The 23,250-nt window shown below is 33.6% G+C and overlaps 1 protein-coding gene across 1 annotated transcript in view; it reads left to right on the forward strand.

Annotated features, from left to right (window-relative positions):
* Window positions 1-23,250, forward strand: part of LOC149423637 (neurotrimin-like) — a 230,875-nt gene that overhangs the window by 204,598 nt on the left and 3,027 nt on the right. Inside the window, exon 7 of the mRNA XM_089631694.1 lies at window positions 19,839-19,966. Coding sequence (XP_089487820.1) covers window positions 19,839-19,966 — 128 coding nt within the window. The remainder of the gene's footprint in view (window positions 1-19,838; window positions 19,967-23,250) is intronic.

The raw sequence follows: 23,250 nt of genomic DNA on the forward strand, positions 1-23,250 counted from the left end.
TTGGAAGTAGTTGTACAGTGCAAAAATGTGCATTTTACCACTCCACCCCACCCGAACGACTTCACCATATTTTTCCACTAAACCGAAAATTATTTAAATGCATTGTAAAGAATTACTTCTAGCTAATCATTCTTACGCTGTAAGACAAATGTTATTAACAGACGTCAGTTTTCGTTGTATATTATAAAGAAGGCTGTACGTAAAAAAAGACTTCGACCGAAAAATTTCGATAAAATAATCAAATATTTTGACTTCAATACATTTATTACACCCCTGAACATCACATTTTATAACGCGATAAAATACAGTTTTCAAAACAAAATACTAATTGTGATCACCAATTTCCGTTGAATGCATATTTCCACAAGCAAAACCTCCGCTGATCCCTGCGTAATAAATTATTTTAACATTCGGAGTTAAACCAGAATAATTATTCAATTAATAGTGATTCAGTTCACCTCGGTGATTGGTGGAATACTGGAATACTAGAATACTGCACAATCTCTCCTTACATACATTATTACTTCTATCTACAAGCTTCATATTGTATCAGTGGTTGTTATGTACCTACACTAATTTCACCTCTACTTACACCCATTGATTTGCTTCTCTAATTCTAATATTATGCCCGATTTGATGGCGTTGTTCAATTCCCTAAGCACTGTAAGGTCGGTCGTTTTCGTTAATAACCAATCTCCCGTAATATTGAAACAGTGCTATTTTAATACATTTCAGTTATAACCATGATTTTGCATGGTTATAACATAACTAACTTTTATTCAAGTTATTCTCTGATAATTGAAGCTTGCTGAATGCCTTTGACCGGCTTTTAGGAATTCATAAGGTAAACATTGGTGTGTGGAATGTGTTGAGTCAGCGGCCAGACCGACTGCCGACTCAGCATTTTTGGATATTTAAAATTACAACACGTCTGTTTGTTGAATAGTTTTTTTTTTTTTTTTACTTGTTCGGTTCAAGTTTAATGTGTTTTTTTATATAGTAAATCTCTATGTATATTGGTGTTCATTTTTTTTAAATAACTACTAAGAAAAGATTACATAATTTAAATTAAACTCTACTTAGCGGCTCGTCGCATGTGCGACGAGATAAGATGTTAATATACATTTATATCTCACGATATAACAAAACGCTTTCAGATAAAGGGACAATGGTAGGTAATGAAAGAGCTTTCATTTAAATGTGAGTTTCAAATTCATGTGAAAATAATTTTCAAGACTCTTGAAGTATAAAAGCCAGCACCGTTAAAGGAAGATTAGTAAACGACCTATCTAGTGGAGAGGAATGCTATTTGGTTCTTGGAACAGAGAGGTCGGGTGTTCAAAACCCAATAGGGACAAATTCGTGCTAATTTCACCACAAATAGTACTTTAGTATGTTTAAACTTAAACTTGAAGTATGTCTGAGCATCGCCCTGATGAAAGACTACTACTAGCTCTGTCCATACTCTCCAAACAACGCACGTGATACGTTCCCAACCAGCAAGTAAGTTTAATATTTGAACATTGATGGGAAGGCCCGAATACAATGTTATTGTCAGAATTGATTTTATATTCTTTATATTGCCCTTTTGAGTGCTTGATTATTTATTTGTTAATCGGAACTACTTGCGTACATTGTGTGGTTTGTCTTGACAAAGCGCTGAATATATAACACACAATTGAAATGACATACGTGTAGATTTGAATGGAAACGAATGTAGCCACTGATTTGCACCAGTTGGTTCTAACCCATTTAGCACGCGCTCATTCTCTCTTAATTGACATCGTATATCGTCAACTCTGTTTAATTTCCATAATAATGGCGAAAAACAGTTTTGCATTGGATATTTGTATTGGATTAGCGAGACTTTTTAATCACCAAACACGCCCACATCACATATTGTGTTCTTTATGGGACGATGCTATTGAGAATCAAAACGTGTGATGCTTGCTTGAGTTTATTTTTTTTTTCTACTATTCTACTAATCAAGATTCTACAAGACAAGCACAGAGCGGTAAACAATAAAGTAATCAATATTGTAAATGATGCCAGCAAAATGCTGCAAACTCGAACAAAAGGAGAGCAGGACAGGTATGAACATAAAATAAAGAAGTTCAAACTCAATAATATGAAAGTTTGTTTGTGGGGGTGGACTGGGAACATAAAGATACAAGGTTTCTATTCATCCCCTATCTCGTTTTAAACTGTTGAATCCTTTCAAATTTTGTTAAGCATAGTTATGCTAGCAGATTTGCGGCTGCCTCGACTTCCCTAAAACCCAATCCGAAAATCCTTTCAAAGAAGATATTATTATTTCACTTAATGCCGATGAATTTGAAACTTTTGAAGCCACTAAGCCGAGTTTATTCGACGTAAGTTTAAACTCAAATCTCAGTGTTTATTCTACAGACTGGGGCTTAACTTACGTCGCGGTTAGCGTTAATATCACAATTCTCAGGCGGGATGTATCGTTAATAATATACTCGTACGTCGCTTATTTCAAAATGCAGTATAAACACTTTGAAGGAAAAATTAGCACCCCTAATTAATTTATTTATTTATTTTAATATCAACGGTATAAAATATACCATATACAGTAAATTATAAACAGTGACATCAGAAAATATACAATTAACAGAAATTCTAAATGGATATAAAAAGTTAGAGATACAAGTACCTACACGCAAAGCTTATAGGTAGACTAGGTTAGATAAGTATTGATTGAAATATATGATACTATATTAATATGATAGTATATTATTAAAATGTATGCATTTATATAAAAGGTTTTGGTTGAAAGTAGTTAAAGTGCCAATCAAGCTGTTGGTTCACCTTATTGACTATTTTTATTGACCTAGGTTTCCTCAGTTGCCCCAGGCAGTTCATTTTATATGCATATTTATTTGAATTTTTACGTAAGTATGAGTAGACTTACATTTTATTGACCATGATTTAAAAGATACGATATTAAAGATTTTTTGTACCTAGCTTCTGTGCAGTTAAACAGATTCGCTACATCTGCGTACCTATTACTAATTTCATGTAATCTAGGTACAAGCGAGTGTTTGAAATGTTCAGTCTTAGAATTGTTACAATTAAAGAGGGTTTTAGAACGAGTAGCTCTTATGGATACATGAAATTCAATGAGGTTAATTAAATCAAGGCTGTCTACACTACCATTTACAATTTTGAACATAAATATTAAGTCGGATATAATTCTTCGATCTGAGAGTTTTAGTAAATTTAATTTTTTCATTAAGTAATTGTAGTTTATACTTTCAATGGGAAAACCGAGTTTAAAGTTAATGTGTCTTAGTAATTTGTGTTGATTTTTTTCTATTGAATCTGAATGTATTTTATAATGTGGGTACCAGATATAAAATAGAATAGAGCAAACATCTCTTGACAAATGCTATAGTTGCATTTAAAGATACACTGTGATTTTTTTGATTTTTTTTTCTATCGAAAGAATTTCATATATTTAACGTTCCGGCATAACAAACGCATTGATATTATCTTCAAATTAGCATTTTTTTATAATTAAAAACTTAAAGAGGTAACTAAAAACTTGTATAAATCATAAATATACAAGTTAAAATATATAATACATAAATCGGTAGAAATTGGTTATGCAATTGTATGGTTGAAGACTCAGTACAAAAATGTAAACCCTACAAACCACCTCCGAACAGCAAACTAATAATTACTACATAATGCTTATACTTTATACTTACATGGTGAAAATATTTTCAAAATGCAAAGTACGACTATTTTCCGATGATACACTAATATATATAATTGGAGAAAACTATGAAGAACTAATACATATTTTAAATAATGAACTAGATAATGTATCAAGATGACTAAAAATAAATAAGCTTAAATTAAATACAAAAAAATAAAATGTATTGTAATTGGTTATAAGAAGACATCCAGTGAAAGCAAAATCGAAATTGATGGTGAAATTATTGAAAATATTACCGATATAAAATACTTAGGAGTTATAATAGATTCCAAACTCAACTTTAACAAACATGCTAAATATACCCAGAATATAATTGAAAAAAGATATCTTTTTTGAGAAGAATTCGCCAAAAACTGTCCGAAAAAACTGCAATCACCATTTATAACTCCATTATTGCTCCACATTTTAATTACTGCTCAACTATCCTTTTCTTGTGTAACGACCGAGAGCAAAATTAATTTTAAATTCTCCAAAATAGGGCAATGAGAACAATACTCAGACGAAATAGATATTCAAAAGTAAATAAAATGTTAAACGAACTAAATTGGCTAACGGTGAAACAGATGTTGACCTTGAACACGATGATATTTGTACACAAAATAGTAAACAACCTGCTACTCAAATATTTTTTAAATAAAATTGTATACAACAAGGACATACACAAACATAAAACAAGGACTTGCAATGAAATCAGGCTACCAAAAAAGGACAAGGCGAATACTCAGAATAGTATACTATATAAAGGGATGAAATACTATGACGCGCTGCCTGAAAACCTAAAGTCTGCCCCAATTGGAAAGTTCAAGATATTGTGTAAGAGCCACATCAAGCAAGAAAAAACATAGTTTATTTATGTGTTACAAATCAATTAGTCATTTGTAAACTTAAATGTACAAATTACTAAAATAAAATTAATAAATAAAATAAAATAGTCCATAATTTGTTCTATTCAACATTCAACTTACTGTGATTATAACTTAAGTCGTAATCATAAAAAAATTGCTTAAAAATAGAAATCTGTAAAAAATAAAAATAATTTGTCGGGAAATCTACACTAGTTTGTAATGATCTGCCCTTTCTACTTCAAACTTTTCCTTCTCTTCTTTCTACGATAAATTTTCCTTAAGTCCCGTAGGTAACTTTTCCATAAGGCTTTGGTTATATATATATCCGGGGTAGGAAGGTCCTCCCTGCCGTCTTTTCTTTATTTCACACCCCTTCAAGTGTGTACATCCTAGTTTGTCTACGTGACGTACGACCTTGAACGTACTCATTTCACGTGACGGTTCAGTATAAAAAGGCTTCACCGAACGTTGTGTTGGTTTTTTGTTTCTCGGTTTAGAAACCTAGTTATCTATATATGTGTGGTATCCCTTGGTTCTTTTGAGATAGAGTGAGTTGAATCCATTACCGCTGTGTTTTAAAACCATTTTATAAACCTTATCTTCTAAGTCGCCTGCTCCCCCCCCCACTAGCTACTCGATTCTACCTATCGTAGGGTAATGTGAATATAATAAAGTGTTAGATTTATATATGTGATATACATACGATAAATTTATGGTGTTAGTTGTCGGCGCCATCCATGTATATATTTTAGGAGGGGAAGGAGAGGAAAGGAAATGAATTTTTTTCAAGCTAAGATTGACTCCTCCTCTTACCAAACAAAACTGATGGATGATAATTTGAGCAAGGCGATCGATATCTGCGTGTCTGGATATCACAACCGGCCGGGTCTCCCCTTGTTCCAAATCGGCAACCTTCACGCCAGAATAAAGAAAACCAGGTCTCATCACCAATTTCAGAATTGCCCCAATCTCAAACACCTCCAGGATAACCTACTTTACTGAGTGTAGAAGGGGAAAGCCATGACATCCCTTGTCACGAATCTAGTCGCGAAAATGTGACACGTAAGGTCCTAAGTTACGTGCCACCTCTAGAAAACATTGTAACTCCCACGCCGTCGGGGATTTACATCCCTTTCTAGGTCAATACATAGATAACACACGACGATCTTGTCGACATTTAGCCTGCTTTTTAACGATAGGTTGTGTGCCTACCCATTCAGCCAATTATCATGTGAGATATATGTAAGGTCTACTCGAAATGCCAAATTTAGGATGAGGACTGTCTGTATTTTAATATTCGGTTCTAGTAATTATTTTATGAGGTTACTAGCATCCTCGTGTATTAGGTATGGGTAACTCCTACTGAATACCTATCCTCTCAGGTAGGTATAACCGGATAATTGGTTTGATTTTTGCATTTAATTTAAAGAGGCTGCCTACCTCTCGAAAGGTACCTGTTGAGAAAAGTTGTTCGGTTGGTAGTTTTATTTCGGAGATTACCATCTCCCTCTTTCGACTTTAGATTTGTTTTTGTGCATCCCAATTCGTAACTTAGAAAGTCAAACAATAGATGAAAAGTATTAAATTAGAAAGTCAAATAACAGAAGAAAAGTTTTCATTCTGTTTTGTCTGGTTGCATCCGATCGCTTTCTATTTGGGCGGTCATACGCTAGCAAAACTTCCCTTTTGACTGACTGTACCTGCGTCTTGTCCTATATATGAAAAGGTCGTTGACTCGTCTCTCGCTCACAGCTGATTGACGGTTCGCCTAGCACATCCCTGTTAATGATAACATTATTTGGGCGGCAGGTGTCGTAAACTTAGTTCCTGTACCTCGGTTGTATCCGTCTTTTAAAAAGGTCCTCTGAAATTTAATAAATAATATAAAAACTCACCCAGTTAGTCACCTCTCATTCTCAGCGTGAAGCTTACCTGGTTACACTATATAGCTAAATCACTTTAATTTTCGACCTCCTCCCTACGCTTATAAAAGGGTAATTAAATATTCCTGTAAATAAAATTGTACCTCCCTAATCTGTCAGGATTCGAACCCACAGTTAATAATCTATTTGATTCTCTGGTTTTCGGTCTCCGTGGATAGAATGCCATCTCGCCAAATCAATAACCTAGCCCGATTAAACACTTCCCGCCTTTAAGTACATTCACTCTGTTTTAAAAACGCAATCATTATTTTTATTATTTTCATGTTTTTAAGACAAGCAATCTAGTTCGAACTGTATACGAAATCACGTTTAAATCAACACAACTTTATAACACAATCGCGATTGCACAACACCTGGCGCCCCTGAGGTGGGTTTTTACAAAACGGCGCTCTACAAATTATCCAATTATTATTATTGTCATTATTATTAATTGTTTTCTCACTGAGTCGAACCACTTTCACTTCACACAAACACCGGATCAATAATCTTTCACTTTAATTCAATATTCCGCAATATTCTCTAATACCATTTGAATTCAATAATTAACTGTAATTTCAAACAACACTTCTGATTTGTATCCATTTCTCGGGGCTGTCAATGCACCCAAGTTCCAGACTCGACTGTCCCTCCGGTCTCTCCTTTCCCGTGGGAATCTGTTTACTCCAGGCCTGTCTGTCAATAAATCTTCCGTCGTTGTCTAAACAAAAAATTTTTTTGAGCACGTTCGTTTATTATTTATCGTTTATTTTATGTGAGTGTCCAAAACATCACAGCCTCCCTTTAGTTCTAAGCCCAGCGGGTAATCTCGCTTCCTCGTGTTAGTCGATGGGATTAGAAATAACTATAGGTAATTTACGTTTCTCGAATACCTCTGTATTTATTTTTTATTTTTATTTTAAATTTTATTTTAATTCTTCCAAAATGTTGAGCGCCCCTGTTCTTCGGTTTTTTCTTCGCAACCTACCATCTGTTTATTTTTTGGTTCCCGTGATTATCGGCTTGTTCTACTGGTGAGTTTTTTTCCGCCCTCAGCTTTTTCAAGTGTTTCGTGTCTCTATGGGTAGAAATTCAATATGTCATGTCACACTTGTTTATTTTAGAATTTTAAACTCTGAGTTAATTGTTTAAACAGTGTTGTTTCATCTCAATACGTTATTTGTATTATGTTCGAGTGTTATTTATTTCCATGTTGATTTGTTTTTATTTTGTGTCCTCGGCTGTGATCCGATGGTTTTTTGTCCGTCTGTGTTATTTATGACTTAAACATTCTCTGCCTTTTAGATCTGGAATAAACAATAATTGTTTACAGTTATTCTAATATCAACGGTATAAAATATGCCATATACTTCACGATATCCGAATGCAATGTTTATTTTAGATTTGTCCCAGCTATCTTATTCTTGTGTTATAATTAATCCGATTTCGATGTTTGTTTATCCTTTGGCTTCGTTGTTTATGAACATTTTAGATGTTTTTTGTCGTCACAATGAATTCAATGTTTTCCGGGTCTGTCTGTTTATTCTATTTTGCCTTTGAAGTACGATGTCTCTGTTATCATTTTTGACGATAGGTACCATTTCTTTTGCTGTTAATGTGAATTAATAAGGTTTATGAAATCCATTTTTTTTCTCAACAACAGTAATGAACTCAAGCCAGCTTTTAAATCTATCTCTCCTGGTTTGCGGCATCAGATGTAATGATCTGCCCTTTCTACTTCAAACTTTTCCTTCTCTTCTTTCTACGATAAATTTTCCTTAAGTCCCGTAGGTAACTTTTCCATAAGGCTTTGGTTATATATATATCCGGGGTAGGAAGGTCCTCCCTGCCGTCTTTTCTTTATTTCACACCCCTTCAAGTGTGTACATCCTAGTTTGTCTACGTGACGTACGACCTTGAACGTACTCATTTCACGTGACGGTTCAGTATAAAAAGGCTTCACCGAACGTTGTGTTGGGTTTTTGTTTCTCGGTTTAGAAACCTAGTTATCTATATATGTGTGGTATCCCTTGGTTTTTTTGAGATAGAGTGAGTTGAATCCATTACCGCTGTGTTTTAAAACCATTTTATAAACCTTATCTTCTAAGTCGCCTGCTCCCCCCCCCACTAGCTACTCGATTCTACCTATCGTAGGGTAATGTGAATATAATAAAGTGTTAGATTTATATATGTGATATACATACGATAAATCTATGGTGTTAGTTGTCGGCGCCATCCATGTATATATTTTAGGAGGGGAAGGAGAGGAAAGGAAATGAATTTTTTTCAAGCTAAGATTGACTCCTCCTCTTACCAAACAAAACTGATGGATGATAATTTGAGCAAGGCGATCGATATCTGCGTGTCTGGATATCACAACCGGCCGGGTCTCCCCTTGTTCCAAATCGGCAACCTTCACGCCAGAATAAAGAAAACCAGGTCTCATCACCAATTTCAGAATTGCCCCAATCTCAAACACCTCCAGGATAACCTACTTTACTGAGTGTAGAAGGGGAAAGCCATGACATCCCTTGTCACGAATCTAGTCGCGAAAATGTGACACGTAAGGTCCTAAGTTACGTGCCACCTCTAGAAAACATTGTAACTCCCACGCCGTCGGGGATTTACATCCCTTTCTAGGTCAATACATAGATAACACACGACGATCTTGTCGACATTTAGCCTGCTTTTTAACGATAGGTTGTGTGCCTACCCATTCAGCCAATTATCATGTGAGATATATGTAAGGTCTACTCGAAATGCCAAATTTAGGATGAGGACTGTCTGTATTTTAATATTCGGTTCTAGTAATTATTTTATGAGGTTACTAGCATCCTCGTGTATTAGGTATGGGTAACTCCTACTGAATACCTATCCTCTCAGGTAGGTATAACCGGATAATTGGTTTGATTTTTGCATTTAATTTAAAGAGGCTGCCTACCTCTCGAAAGGTACCTGTTGAGAAAAGTTGTTCGGTTGGTAGTTTTATTTCGGAGATTACCATCTCCCTCTTTCGACTTTAGATTTGTTTTTGTGCATCCCAATTCGTAACTTAGAAAGTCAAACAATAGATGAAAAGTATTAAATTAGAAAGTCAAATAACAGAAGAAAAGTTTTCATTCTGTTTTGTCTGGTTGCATCCGATCGCTTTCTATTTGGGCGGTCATACGCTAGCAAAACTTCCCCTTTGACTGACTGTACCTGCGTCTTGTCCTATATATGAAAAGGTCGTTGACTCGTCTCTCGCTCACAGCTGATTGACGGTTCGCCTAGCACATCCCTGTTAATGATAACATTATTTGGGCGGCAGGTGTCGTAAACTTAGTTCCTGTACCTCGGTTGTATCCGTCTTTTAAAAAGGTCCTCTGAAATTTAATAAATAATATAAAAACTCACCCAGTTAGTCACCTCTCATTCTCAGCGTGAAGCTTACCTGGTTACACTATATAGCTAAATCACTTTAATTTTCGACCTCCTCCCTACGCTTATAAAAGGGTAATTAAATATTCCTGTAAATAAAATTGTACCTCCCTAATCTGTCAGGATTCGAACCCACAGTTAATAATCTATTTGATTCTCTGGTTTTCGGTCTCCGTGGATAGAATGCCATCTCGCCAAATCAATAACCTAGCCCGATTAAACACTTCCCGCCTTTAAGTACATTCACTCTGTTTTAAAAACGCAATCATTATTTTTATTATTTTCATGTTTTTAAGACAAGCAATCTAGTTCGAACTGTATACGAAATCACGTTTAAATCAACACAACTTTATAACACAATCGCGATTGCACAACACCTGGCGCCCCTGAGGTGGGTTTTTACAAAACGGCGCTCTACAAATTATCCAATTATTATTATTGTCATTATTATTAATTGTTTTCTCACTGAGTCGAACCACTTTCACTTCACACAAACACCGGATCAATAATCTTTCACTTTAATTCAATATTCCGCAATATTCTCTAATACCATTTGAATTCAATAATTAACTGTAATTTCAAACAACCAGAGGCGGATTAACTGTTGAGAGCGCCCTAGGCAAGCACCTCATCGGCGCCCCTCTAGCGACCACATATTATAAATTTTAACAAGTACCTAAAGTAGCCGAATTTGTAGTTAGGTGGGTTTTACGTGAAAATAAAAATTTGTCCCGAAAAAAAAAATGCATGGGGGGGGGGGTGGCTAGAGAATTGTTTAAAATTGATGTTTTTACGTGAAAATTATGTTTTTAACTTGACTCTGAAGTAGCCCGACCAGTCGCCTTTTAGATTTTTTCAGCGCCGATTCTCGTTCTGAGTAGCCTAAATGGCGATATATCGCCCTCGTTGGCAACACTGCCAGCTATCTTTTTTTTACATACCAAGTTTCATCACAATCGGTTCAGTAGTTTTTTTGCATGAAGAAGTAACATATACCTATACAAACACACACATATACACTTTCGCAGTTATAATATTAATAGGGATAATTAATAAAACATAAAAAATTTCAATGATCAATTATTTATGTAAAGGAATAAGTACTCACTAATAAGTACCTACCTAGAAATGCATAGGATCCCTTTGTGTTTAAATTACGAATTTTATTTTATGCACTTTTCAAATGTCACTTATGTGTTGTCTTGGTTACACTTAAACAGCATTTATTTATGAACAGCATTGTGTACTCGCTATGTGGCTGACTGAGTGACTAATAAAAATAATGTAATTTTTTAATATAAAAAAGGACGACAAATAAACTTTAAATGTCGTTTCTTTGTACTTCAGAGCAACGCATTGTTTTATTTGTCTTATAAAACGATATTTTTAGTGAATAAAAATGGAAAAGTTACGATTCACATTTACAGTGTTAGCAGCATTGGGTGGAAAAACCGGTGTGAACTGCATAACTTCAATCGAGTCACCCGATGAACATTTATTTGATATTCCTGATGATTTGAAACTTGCAAGAAAACACACCGCAATAACAACTACGGACGTTTTTACTAAAATTCAGAATTCTCTAAAGAAAAAACATCAAACACGGAAAATATTTATTAACCGGTATTTCAATGGAAGATGCTCCAAGGAACTAGCATCATTGATCCCCTCGGCACCGGTGCATAGTCGGGAAACACACCAAACGCGCGCCCAACATATGTACACGGTTGACATTTGTCATGTGACAAATGTCAAACGGGTTGCTTCTACGACTCGTTATTGTGTTCAACAGCTCGGCTGTGGAACGATTTGCCGGGCTCTGTGTTTCCTCCTTCCTACAACATGGGTCTCTTCAAGACCCACGTTCACTCCTTCCTCTCCTCAAAAAGACCCTCCACACAGCATCTTCAAAAATGACAGAGGCCCTGAGGGAAATTATTTTCCTCAGAGCCTCTTGTGTTGGGTTAATGTAAAAAAAATTTAGGAATTACCTTAACTTTTGAGTTTTAACTTTAAGTTTTAATTTTAACTAAATTTGAGGAAAATTTACTTAGATGAAGGTGGGAATTTACAATTTGGTGAACAATACCTGGACGAAATTAAACATGATACGAGACTTTCTGAAAATAATAATAGTAAGGGTAGTGAAAATAAAAATCTAGGAAAAACAGCAGAAAGATTTTTACTCGAAAAGTTTTCAGGAAAAACATCAAGTGTTAACCAATGGATCAATGATTTATTTATTTATTGTTTGAAACACTTACAGAGTGTTAACTTATTAAATTATTACATTAATATTATTGCGTGGGAATGTGCACAGATATTAACACTCCAATTAAAAATGTTCACAGCATGCGTAAACAAGGTTCAGTTGTTACTAGGCGAAGATGCTAGTAGTGAGAAAAAACAGAAATAATAATAATCAAAAAGAAATATAAAACATGAATATAAAACACGAATATAAAACATGAAATATAAAATATAGTGAGTGTACAGAGAAAGATGAGGAAGAAAAAAAGGAGAATAATAAAGCTAATAACTGTTATTAACAAATTATAACTGTTCTCCATGACATATTATGGTAGAAGATTGTTAATTTGTTTTTTAAAATGTGCGAGACTGTTTGCGAATATATTTATAAGGTCGCATTCAACTGTGTTGTACAGACGACACATTCGAGACAGTGGATTGAAGTATGCAATATTGTTATTCATTATTTCAATATGGGACTCCTTAAATTAGGTATGTCTATTAGGAACTTTAATATGTATATATATGTATATATTTTTTTAACCTTACTTATTCACATTTATTTGTACATATAATGTATAATAGAAAATAGTATATAATAACATAATATAAAATAACAAATTGTATGTAATAAGTGTAATAACATAATAAGAAAACAAGAAATGAAAACCCACTAAGGCACTGCCTGAGTGTGGGTAATATTAAAACAAAATATTATATTTCCAAGTACTCAAAGTATAAAATAGACTTAAAAAAACATAGTATAAAAAGTTAGTATTACAAAGGTAGAATAAGTGAAAAAGGTTTTTTCAGCTATTATAAAAATATGACAGACAGAAAACAGACAGATTTTGAGTTTTTTTTTTTTTTTTTTAGTTATTATAAAAAATAAATAAACAGAAAACATATTGTACTACAGTATAGAAAGTTACAGAAAGTGAGTTGTAGAAGGATGGATAAATTTATAGAAAAAGCGTTTCAATATCTACATTATGCAACCATAATTTTACCTCTTTTACATATTTTATCATTTTATTTGTCATTTGAGTTTGTAGTGGTAGAAGGTTAAATGTACGAGGACCAATGAAACTGCTATGTGTCTGCAATAATTTAGTATTGGTTTGTGGGGTGTAAAATATATTATTTATTCTTTTGCTCATTCTGTTTTCATTTATTTCGAAATTATTTTTGTTTTTAAAGACATATTTCAAAGTTTGTAATATAAATAATTTACGTATATTAAGTATTTTAGTTTCTTTGTATAATAAGTTGGTCGAGAATGTTTTATTTTTGTTAAATATTACTTTATTTATGTGTTTTTGAATTATATTGCTGAGACAATTAGTGGTAAGAAGTTTATTAAGAATCCTTACTAATATTATAAACGCAAAAGTTTGTATGGATGGATATATGTATGTTTGTTACTCATTATTTGGGTAATGAACTAAAACGCAATGTACTAATTAATTCACACAAATACCGCTGCGAGTACGTAATCAATAGAAGCGCGCGTAACCGGCGACATCCAAGCTGAAAGTGTGACTGTCACCCCGTCATCCGTTCGGAAGTCCGGTGCCGGCCGCTTAGCCCCTGCCCCCGCTGCGCCCTTTGCCCTGCAATCTAGCAACGCCCGCGAACGAATCCACGAGCGAGCGGTCTTCTATTAAAAAATCATGCGATGGAGGCATGGAGGAATAATCAAGAAGGCAAGTATGCTTTGGAAGCTCTGCATCTCTACAGAAGTAAATAATCTTTTATATTGTGTAAGCAGGTGCATACTTACTTACAAAATTAAGTTTATATATATATTTTTTTTTAATTCTAGGGGCGCCCGCCGGCGCCCCTTTGTAACTGGCGCCCCTAGGCACGTGCCTACTTTGCCTTAGGGTTAATCCGCCACTGCAAACAACACTTCTGATTTGTATCCATTTCTCGGGGCTGTCAATGCACCCAAGTTCCAGACTCGACTGTCCCTCCGGTCTCTCCTTTCCCGTGGGAATCTGTTTACTCCAGGCCTGTCTGTCAATAAATCTTCCGTCGTTGTCTAAACAAAAAATTTTTTTGAGCACGTTCGTTTATTATTTATCGTTTATTTTATGTGAGTGTCCAAAACATCACAAGTTGTAATGGTCAAATCAAAAGATCGTATTGGTAAAAAAACTGTAATTTTCGTTTACGTATGTAAGCAATAAACTAAAGCACTATAATTTTTGTATATTTATTGGTTACCTCCCTAGAATTATCGACTTCTACTATAACATAGAATGCTTTTCTTCTTTATATTCGGCTTCGTAGAATTTCATCACAGGATTTATTTACCATCCAAAGCTATTAGTAGAAAAGCTAATTCCATTGGCGTGGTGAAGTTTGTATCCCTTCATGTGAGTCAATTATCCGGCTAATAGTGTTTAAGAATCGTTCTGCTAGGCTGACAACTTCTGCGAACTCAAAAAACATTTCATCTAACTCGTCTAGACGTTTCAAATTTGTGTACATTGACGCCGTATAGGGTTTTATTTATTTTCTTGTTTAAAGTCTGCTATATATTTTGCTCAGTGAGAAAAATGAGTAATGCGAATTTGTGAAAAATATTTTAAAATTATTGATAATCCGGTTAAAAACAAGAGTGCAGGCCGTTTCCTGAGTTCCTAATATAAAAAACTAACTAATAATTTTAGTTAATTCGAATTAATATTCATACAACACATGTTTATGCACCTGCACTCTATCTTGAAAATATACAATGACGAATTACGAAAATGTTACAATTTTTTTGCATCGTGACAATGCGTTGGTATTTTACTAAAAGTTTATCACGAAACCTATCAATTCATTCATTAAGGGCGTGCAATCCATTTTCTAACTGGATTACGAATAATTTGAAGATATTCTTAATAACTTAGATTTTTTTAATACAACTATGTCACTTAAAGTCTGCTGAATGCTGTGTGTGGGGGTTATTCTAAACTAGATCATATAGTCTAAGTTTACGCAATGGTTGATAGACCTCGGCTTGGAGTTTCGTGTAGAACATTAGCGTAGGATGAAGAAAATTATATTCGTGTGGCAGCAATAATGTGACAGGGTGAATCATTAGTCACGTATGCTGACTTACGGCACACATCTGTAATCCTACAACAATCACATTTTTGAAATTCCCTTCAAAGTCGTGTACTATGAAACGATTGCTGCCAATCAACGTTAACCACATAATTGCCCTGCTGAGCGCCTGCTTTCAACACTTGTGTTCCTAGCGAAACAGGAATAGTATATTAACCATGAACTAATGTCATGTACTTTATAAAGATGAAAAAACTAAACAAAAATCAATTGATACTTAAAATCTTATGAAATCAAAGTATCGTAAAATACTTGCTTAGAATACTCGTACAGTCATCAGTTTATCTACCTTTTTATTATTTAATGGAAATACCACATTATAGTCTCACTATGCTGCCCTGATCCAGTGGGACTAAGGCATCCCCAATCGGTCGACTTGTAAATTTTACGTTTGCGATAGCGCGAATGTTTACGCGAAATTCGTCATTTGTACTAGAAAAATTGTGTAATTTCAAGGCGAATAATACATTTCCGCCATTTAGCAACATTCTAAAAAGTTAATAAAATCACTTTTGTTGCGTATCGTATCATCGCTTTTGCTGTGAGTTCCGCCGCTTTTCTCAAAATGACGTAACATGGCAAAAAAAAAAAACACTAATTTGTCAAAACAAACTTTTTGAGGTTACTTCCAATTCTTGATGTTTTTTATGGCCGCAGTATCAGGGAGGAGAAAGAATGAGATAGTAGACGAAGATAGTTGTCACCAAACATGGCTAAAGCCATTTCAATTTAGTTCTGTGATCTTCCACTAGGATACTGAGAATATCAACACTCTTTTCAAAAACTGTATTGTTTTCCACTATAATGAACCAATCAATTACATTTATCATACAATTTGAGCAGCTACATAATACTTACTGCAAAGGCATATCATAATATTTAAAACGGAATAAGAATAAGAATGAATTTATTTAAGAATAGAACATATTTATGAAAGTAATTTTTCTGATAGTTATTACGATAAAAAGTTATTAGTAGTTTCGTGATCAAGTTGAATTTCTCGGAATTTTATTCTTGCTTTTCGCTTTTCCGATATTTGCTCCGAACAAAAAGATAATAACGACTTATTTTACTTACCGATCCTTTGTAAGCGCTCTAAATTTAACCGACCATTATTATTTTTATTTTCGGTCCTTGAGGTTATCTCTCGAAAGGAAGAAATTAAAAAAAAAAATTAATTGAGAATACTATAGCGAGTACCTATTGTAAATAAATGATTGTATTCACGAACCATGTTATTCTCTCAACGCTAGCAACCCTCGCGACCAGCGAGCCATTTCTTCATCTACCGATCTCCGATTATACGGAACTCTCCTCTCTATCTTAACTAACTAACCATCATTCCGTTTCCCCGAAGGGGTAGGCAGAGAAGACGGACCGCCAAACAACTAGCTCTTGGCACACACTCCTTGCTTCATTAAAATTCACACATCATCTCATATATACTCGTCTATTATTCTTATTAATTACGCTTACATCAGCATTGCACTATTTGCGGATCTCCACATTTCTCACACGATTGTACATGGTTTTACACACATACGCCTCAGGGATCTCATTTATACACCATTCAGTCTATTTTTATCCTTCCTCTGCCAGTTCCATTCCTCACTTCCGTACATCAGGGTAGGTACCAGCACTCCATTGTGGACTGCTAACTTTGCTTCTTTGCACAATTTCCCGCTCTCTTAAAAAAATATATGTGCATAAAGCAGGTTCATGGTGAAGTGATTTAGAGAGTAAATTTACATACATAAATAATTTTAATGCATAATGCGTAAACTTACACACTAACTTCACACTTACTACTTACTACACTGTTTTGTTCACCGTTTTCTGATCAATTTCCGCGATAGGTGAATTAATGTCGGCCGTGAGTTGCCAGAGAACGTACGTGGGACAAGGGAGCTTAATGAAAATTGAAGTATTGCTAGAGAAAATTCAAATCCCCGGTTTGAAAGATTTAAGTTGGGCCCGCTGCTTCCACGATATAATGAGTTTGAGCAGTTCAATAGGGAAATTATCCCCGAAGAACTTAAGTGCCTTGAAATTTTAGAGTTTGTAGAGCAAACAGCGCATGAGATACGAAATATGCAGTAGCTGGGGGGATTAAATACTTAAAATTACCTACCTTCAAAGGACGAAGGAAGAAATGAGAAAAATAACATCTGAAAGTTTTTGTAAAGTCTGACTGTCATATTTTATTACTTTTGTATTCTGGTGTGAAGATGTAATGTGTCTAAAGGCATGAAATGAAATTAAATTTCGCTACAGCCTCCAGAAACATCTGCTTCAGGCAATTTGTCAAATTCTCTGAATCCAGCTATAGTTTTGTGTGGGGTGACGTCTATATGTCGAAGCGTCAATCATACAGCTTCTACAAAAAATAATTAATTATGTTTAATAATGTTATAAAACTTTCCATATTCCTTTCCAAATGACCAACTTAACCTTCTCTCAACCTCTCATGCAAATATAAAATTCACATGGTGACAAGATTCCTGATATACTTTTAGCCCCAAGAAATTTTTTTTTGAAACTTTATTGTCTCTTATTTTTTTCACATACTTTTTGTTTTTACGTGTTGTTGTACACTGTTATGAGACTATCGTTATTTGTTTATGTGGTAAAAAAATCTCTGTCTGTTGTGTATATTTAAAATTCAATTTAAAAAATCAACCTACAAGAAAAAATTTTAACTATAGTAAATGTATTAAGAAAAATAGTATTTTTTTTCTTTTTTGTTTGAGGAGGTTACCCTTCCTTCCCAGGGACTGGAGTCAGCCGCGCTAACAACTGAGCCAAATCCCGATTGGGTAGGACCGACATTTATTTCGTATGTTAACTGCTGTAATGTCATAAAATTACAAAGAAATGTGTAAATATCGTTAATTAAATGTGTTAATTTACGATAACATAATTAAGGAGACTTTTTTGTTTATGTGCTGTCTACTTTCTAAAAGATATTTAAATAACAATATATATATTGTAGTAATTTTGTAAGTGTATGTTTAAATTGATAAGTATTTCGTATAACTTTAAATGGGGATTAATAGTAGGGTACTGCATATGTCAATGCTTTGATAGGGATCCAATTTAACGTTTGTAGTAATCTTCAGAGTATTCAATAAAAGTGAGATTTACTGTTTACCATTGAAGGTATAAAATGGAAATCGCTGTATTATATTCAGCGCCTTTTCGAACATAATCGATTCAACCATATTTTTGTATTCATAAATATATTAATCCGACACTAAATCCATTTAGTGCCAAGGTATAAAGTTTGACGAATTTAACGCTCTTACATTGAAAGCGATTGACGGAATATCGTGAAAATTTAATCGGTTCGTAAAAAGCTTATTATGCCTTTTTTACCGTCGTGTTTTCAGCATCTTTCATGACTTTAATTTTAGAATTTTCATACTAAATTTTAATGTTAAAGTTTGTTATTTCACGAAGAAATAAAAATTGCTTTTGTAATTTGCTTAACTTTATCATTTGACAGTTTTCTCATTCATTATTATTAAATTTCATACAAACGGGACATAATATCTAAGTATCAATAATAATTTCAAGATATAATGTTTTTGTATTAATTTTAATCATAGATTTTCATCACCCGTGTAGCTATAACTATATGTACATAGTGCTGTGTTTTTCACGAAACATCGAACACCGTTCAGTCACGTTTTGCTATGTCACCTACTGACACGTCTTCACATCCTTAACAAGTTTAGAAAGAGAGCACACCAAGCTTTCTCTTTGCATTTAAAAGTTAACCATAACATATAGGTTTCAAATTTAGTTTCAAACGTGAATATTTCAAAATAAATAAATATCTGATTAAGTTTTGAAAAGGCCGCAAAGCCGTTCCTCTTAATGGAGTCAATCTTCTATAAGGTTGACCAATTTTAGTTAATCAATTAAGATAGATTAAAATTTTTAGATAGATTAAAATTTTGGTAATTCAATATTGATTACAGAGTATTTCGAATGGACTGTTTTTTTTAATATCATCGCTTTAAAACTGGATTTGGTACCTACATACATCACATTATAGTTCTTGCAGAGTTAATCTTTAAACTTTGTTGTTACTTCTTCTGCCTTGCGCTTTTTCAGGAACCATAAGTTTCCAGAGTTTAGAAGTAGTAGTTAAATAGTTTGCATCCTTTGGGGACACCTGGATCTTCAATAATCGTTCTATGGGATAGCCTGACTGTATAATCTTCTATCGTCTAAATGTAGCTGTTAATATTTCTACATCATACGGAAATGAGCTCGAATTAGTCTCACCTGTGAAGTCATCAATATGAATAATCTATCATACTCATTGTTATTACAACCTACTGCTTCATGCATATCCTTACATTTAACATTGTTACAGTGAAAGTCATTAGAATCTAATAAACTTCGAACCACATCCAATTATTCGAGATGTTCATTCTTTCATTGCAATCCCATTCGCAAACTGCGTGGCGGAAAAAAAAATGCTGTTCGCACAAGGCAGGTTGATTAATGAAGGTATTTCTCTTGTTGCAGAGCCTACAACTGACATAATAGGCGGCCCCGAGCTATTCATAGATAGAGGGAGCACCATCAACCTGACGTGTGTTGTCCTCTTCTCCCCGGAGCCACCGGCCTACATCTTCTGGAATCACAATGACGCAGTAAGTGGATTAAGAATATTTTTGCAATAGACTTTGTGGAATTAATGACGCGCTTTGTTGTGTGTGTTCTGTGTTCGTTGTTCATAGTCAATAATGTCTCTTCTGAGAAAACTTTCTCCGATTTTTTATAATAGAAATGTAAAAGTTGCAATTAATTTCTTTAGTTAATTTTTGAAATTTTCAATTTATAAAACTAAATATCTAAATGACTTAACCTTTTTATAAAAAACTGTTAACCTCTAAATTCGACTGTTCTAAACTCCTGCATCCAATCAATCTACACGGACCTTAAAGAACTAGACATACATAAACATTTTTCATGTGAGTTATATATATGTCATTCAAACTATAGTCTTGATTCCCACGAATTACGAATTTCCGCGAAACAACTGTTTCTAAGAGCGGTCTAAGCTTTACCTTTAACTTTATAATGACTCTTTTTTAACTTTGTTAATCAGACGTAACTACAAAACCAATATTCTGTTGAGGTATTGTATTCAGATACCTGGAAGACAATCCGTGCCGCTGAATTTACATAATGGAGTTTTAGAATTTAGCGATATTGCGCTGCAATTCAATCCCACGAAATCACCACAAAGTTTTAATAAGCAAATTCCTGTTTCAATTTCAAAACCACATAACAAAATTTCAATCACTCAAAAGTAATGTCTTTTCAAGGAACTTTTCACAGTTAAACCCTGTTAAGCTCGCTAATTATCTTTTCACGGAAATAGTGAAATTGAGGTAACAGACAAAAATGTATCTCTCAACGAATTTAAGTGAGGCATTAGCAGTGGCACTCATTCCAACTTATCTGCTTATGAGAAATCACCAAACTGGGGAACACCCAAAGTGGGGAACATCCAAAGTAGGGAACAGCTGGGTCCTCGTTTCCCCTCAACTCATAACTCATCTTAGCCGAAATATTATAACTCATCTCCCGCACTTTCCTCGGCGGTTTTCCATTGTTAAAAATGAGATTTAAAGTCGGTTTAAAGCAAAAAATGAAAGAAGCGCTACAACGCGTTTGGGCGAACCCCGTTATTGCGTTTTTCGGTTCATAATGAAGTTTTTTTCAATGCGAAGTGTAAAGAGATTCCCGCAGTGGTTAATAATAAATAATATAGCAATATATTATTACTGAACCGTTTTGAAACTCACAGGTGACATTTTAAAAATGAAGTATTGGTACTCTGGAAATCTGACAAAACTAGAGTACAAAAAAGAGCTCTATATTTTTATGAACGCTTATTTATTTGTATAAAAATAAAATACTTTGTTAACATGACTATTTTAAGTAGTGATGTGTTTACAGATAGTATATTATTTTATATAAATAAAATTATGCCACAAAGTTATTTGGAAATTATCGACGAAGCTTATTTATTTTATTTTAGGGAAATCAACTCAAAAACACTTTCCAATTAGTACTTATGTATTTAATAACTAAACAGTATATGTATGCAATTGACAGTAAACTATAATTAAAATAGGAGATACTCCATAGTATATGTTATAACATAAAATGTTATTTTATGTACATAGTTTAGTTTAGTTGGGATATGAATACATTTTTAAAACACTTTATAATACGTTTTTAATACAGATTTAATATTTATTTTCATTGCTTTTAAAGATATACATCAGAGAGAATTTTATTATATGCTGAACACATTCAAATAAGGCAGGCAATTTGGTTTGAATAAGTTTTACATTGTTTTCCAATAAAAAGATTGAACGAACATGTGAAAGATAATAGAGTGCAAATGGGCAGTAAAGGTACTTTCAAATCCATTATCTTTAATAATTCATATGCTGCTTATGATTTTATATGACAACAACGCATCCACAAATTGTCTACGTCGACTCAACGAATCAGTTTTATATCACAACACCGCATATACAAATTGTCTACGTCAACTCAACGAATCAGTTTTATATCACAACATCGCATATACAAATTGTCTACGTCAACTCAACGAATCAGTTTTATATCACAACATCGCATATACAAATTGTCTACGTCAACTCAATGAATCAGTTTTACATCACAACATTGCATATACAAATTGTCTACGTCAACTCAATGAATCAGTTTTATATCACAACATCGCATATACAAATTGTCTACGTCAACTCAATGAATCAGTTTTATATCACAACATCGCATATACAAATTGTCTACGTCAACTCAATGAATCAGTTTTATATCACAACATCGCATATACAAATTGTCTACGTCAACTCAATGAATCAGTTTTATATCACAACATCGCATATACAAATTGTCTACGTCAACTCAATGAATGAGTTTTGAATCAGTTCGACTGCGCGATTTGCAAGAAAAGTATTAAATGATTTTTTTCTAAATCGATTCAATTATGTTAGTCATAAAATGTAAATATGATATAATAAACGTTCGTCTTCGTATATTTTCATTAATGAAGGGTTCAATATATTAAAATCAGTTTATTCAACCCTATCCAAAAATCTCTTTGAAAATACCTCTTTTTATTTTCCCCTAAGATCCCCGGCCTGTTGTATGTAGTATTAAATCCTAATTGAGACATGTCATGTAACATGTAGTTACTAGTCACTAGTCATGTAAAACTTCAGTCTTTAGATTCTGGGAAAGCGATATATTTCATTCAAACTTTCCAATAGAGTACTTAGCACTCATTGGTAAATCTTTCCTAATTAATATTTCAATGTTAGCTTTGAGTATGAAAGGTCAAAACAAAATGTTATGAAACTCTAACAAACGATCGTCCTGGGAGCATCTTTAAGAGAAATAGTACTACTGCCGTCATTAAATATTTGGTAATCATAGTTTTATTCCGTGGTGATTGTGTGCCGTTTAGTGTGCACAATACACAATCATCCAATAAAAGATCAAAAATAAAAATATTAATTGCCACTGAGTTAGGAATAATGGTTTTTGTTCTATATTTTACAATCATATATTTTTAATTGGTTTTCTACGCTTTGAGATTTTAAAGCAAAATAGTTGACCTATTTTCATTTTTTATTATTATTTATACTGTTATTGGGTTTTCACTATAATGGATGAAATTAATTTTTGTTATGCAGACCATAAGCACTAAATTGTTATAGTAATCTAATAAAAATATTTACAAACTGATACGGTTAAGGATTACTGCATATCTGCATGTACAATATGTACATATTCTTTAACGGGAAACCATGTTCTATCGTTAAATATGTCAACAGAGCAAGTTTCATTCCCCACACGATGCAATCTCAGAAAACAAGAATTGTACTTA

Source organism: Hesperophylax consimilis, chromosome 5, assembly GCF_061612785.1.
Source record: "Hesperophylax consimilis isolate HC1 chromosome 5, BYU_Hcon_1.0, whole genome shotgun sequence".
Taxonomy (NCBI): domain Eukaryota; kingdom Metazoa; phylum Arthropoda; class Insecta; order Trichoptera; family Limnephilidae; genus Hesperophylax; species Hesperophylax consimilis.